This window comes from Temnothorax curvispinosus, unplaced genomic scaffold (genome assembly GCF_003070985.1).
Source record: "Temnothorax curvispinosus isolate PA1 unplaced genomic scaffold, ASM307098v1 QBEX01009893.1, whole genome shotgun sequence".
Lineage (NCBI taxonomy): Eukaryota > Metazoa > Arthropoda > Insecta > Hymenoptera > Formicidae > Temnothorax > Temnothorax curvispinosus.
The window spans coordinates 1-2,898 of NW_020219673.1; the positions used below are offsets into that span (position 1 = coordinate 1).

Genomic DNA, 2,898 nt, shown 5'->3' on the forward strand with positions numbered 1-2,898 from the left:
GAATCCCACACAACTGTAGTTTCCCTCTGATTCGTTATACCAATCGCAACTATGTCAGCTGGATCTATCGTCAACTGCTTCAAGTTAAATACAGTTTGCTTGAGGCATTCCCTGACTGCCCTCAATATTTCTAAAGCGTCCTGTTCAACCCATCCCTCTTTTGGATATGTCTGCGATATCGAGACCTGATGATACGTCAAGACCTCAGCTGTGTCTGCTGCAAAAACCTGTATTATTGTAAGGGAGAAGAAATGTGTAAGCACGTATCTCACAACCTTATGTCATAATTACTTTAATAACAACAATCAATGATCAATAACGAAGGAAGGAATGAACAAGTGAAAGATAACAGATCTGTCACAAGTCTCTTTTGGATCAAACATCATCATCCATGTTACAAATTAAACTACATACCGCTTTCAACGTGTCTTCACACACACACAACTCAACAATTTATTTTAATTATACGAATATTTCGAACAGATTTATCACAGTAGTGTCGTATACCGTGCATCCTCGGACTTCCGATCGCGATAACCGTAAAGCGCGAGAACCGCGGCAAAGCGGCTTATCTCTCATTATGATCATTGATACATTGCGAGACGAGGATTCTTCGTACCAGGAATCTCGCGCTGCTCGTCCCCTCGTCGATCGCGCCGACGAGAGGCCCGTATCTGCTCATCGATTCATTTTTGTTCATTTGAGCGAACGCGTGGTCGCCTCGTCACGACCGCGATCGTCATGCGACTTCAACACGTGCTCGCTAACCTGGCCCGAGTTAGCACCGACGCCTCGAAACTCGAAACTCGAAAGTACGACTGACGCTAATAGCGATGAGCGATCCGTTGTCTCCTTCTGAAATATGATGATACATCTGTGATATAACCGAAGGAGAATCATGTCAAACTAGGTTTATTAATCAATATCCAAGCAGTTAAATTGATCGTCAGACATTGTTTAAATCGACCATGACTAAACGACTCGCGTCTCGCGTGAAGTCAAATAAATGATTGCGATTGTATCTAAGGAGAAAAATACGACGGGAATATGTTTGGAAACATTTAGTTTTTCTTTTATTTCAAGTTTTGTATTTTATTAGACTGTAGAACAATTGCGTTATCATATATTGAAGTAATCTGAAAAATCTCGAGTTTAATGCGCCGACAATTAATAATTTAAGTTATCTCAAAGTGGATGTATACCAGTCATCAAGAGTCGTTAATTGATAAACGTTACGTTGTTCAATATATCTTAATTTGCAATTAATATCAAATTGGATTCGTCTTTATTCAGCTGTTCGCGTAAAGTTGCTTGTGAACCGCCTTAAATTCGACGAGATGATTGCGCATGATGCGGACGCGCGTAGGTCGCATGAACGACCGCAATTTTGAGAAAACTATACAAAATTATTATAACGTGCGAACGTGAAGAAGATGTAACGTTAAAGAATAGATCCTTGCAAATACAAAGCTGAAAAATTAACGCTATAAGCTATTCTGAACTTCCAACAGCGAGTTGAACTCGCTTATCTGTTCATTTCTGCAATGTAGATCAACTCTGTTTAACTTACTTTTAATCTATCTCGAATGTTACGTTCTACCACTGTAGATTAACTTTAATCTCAGTTTAACTTACTTTTATCTTTTTCTAATGGTAAAAGAATTAGAAATAAAGGGATCAGAAGTTAAACAAAGATTAAAGTTAACCCGCATTGATAGAAATAGACAAAATTCTTGGAACTAGAGACAAAAAAAAGTGAGTTTAATCAAGATCAAAATATTCAAAATTAATCATTGATAAATATAGACATCATTCGATTTGAATTTAATGAGAACCGCCTTAAGATTTCAACAAAAATAGCTCAATATATATCGGCGAGGAAAGGGAATTATTTTCAATCATCAGTCATTTTCTCTGTGGAAGAAAGGAACATCATTTTTCAGCGGAAGAAAAGTAGACGATTTTCACGATGCGCGTTTTCCAGTTGAACGATCACGGACGCGTGGATCGTTCGCCGCACCCGGCATGGCGGCAACATGACGGCAGACGACGGCGTCGCCATAGCAGATGGCGCGCGTGGCGCTCGCCCGTCCCCCTACGCGACGACGTAATATGCCAGGATCCTTTCCGTCCCAGACAGCCGCCACTCGCCAGGTAGTAAAAACGCGCGGATACCGATTACGTCGCCATTTTCAGGATTCCTTTGGCGTCGCAACGGCGCCCGTCGCCCGACCTGCTGACCCGGGCCGTCACACGGGGCCTCAACGCCGTCGTCACTGTCGTCAAGGCACCGCTCGGCTGCTGTTCTCCATCTCGCTGCCAATCGTCCGCACCGGGGAATGAAAATTTCAAGTCAGTGCTGGCAACTTTTTGCGTCTTGTTATCGTTGTCGCGTCCGACACCGCCGTTACCGCTCGCCACGCTTGCCGCGCGCGTTCTCTCGATTTCGGCCGCCAAGCGTCGAGCAGGATCCGCTCGACGTGGAATCATATGCGTCCTCGGACGATTTTCTGAGCGGCGTCTCGTCGCCCGGCGACGTATCCGGGACCCCCGCGTTCCGAGTCTCGTCGGCGAGGGTCGCGTTCGACGCGGACATGGCGGGAGAGAACACGGACGGCCCCGTGTTCCGCGCTTCCGCGTCGAATGCGCGCCGCGACGCCCGCGCGCGACCGCGAGCTTTCGAGCGCGTCGAGTCGCACTGGCGAGTGGCGAGTGGCGAGTGGCGTCTTCCCGCAGCGCGGCTCAACGCCTTGAACTTGGCGACCGTTCGATTTGGGCTTTTATCCGTATTCATTTTATCCGATTTTCACGTCACGAGATCGCAAACGCGGAAATACAACTTGTATTTTTACTGAAATCGCGACGCGGGTAGGCGGGTGGACGTCGACGTCTTGCGCG

At 45.8% G+C, this 2,898-nt stretch overlaps 1 protein-coding gene across 1 annotated transcript; it reads right to left on the reverse strand.

Moving 5' to 3' along the window:
- Positions 1 to 5: 5 nt before the first annotated feature.
- On the reverse strand, positions 6 to 873 carry LOC112459533 (glycerol kinase-like; the record flags this gene model as incomplete). The annotated part of the gene is made up of 2 exons (XM_025023705.1): positions 620 to 873; positions 6 to 227 (listed from the first exon to the last, which is right to left on the reverse strand). Coding segments are annotated over exons 1-2 (303 nt in total), but the record flags the coding sequence as incomplete, so codon positions are not given.
- Between the last annotated feature and the right edge of the window lie 2,025 nt (positions 874 to 2,898).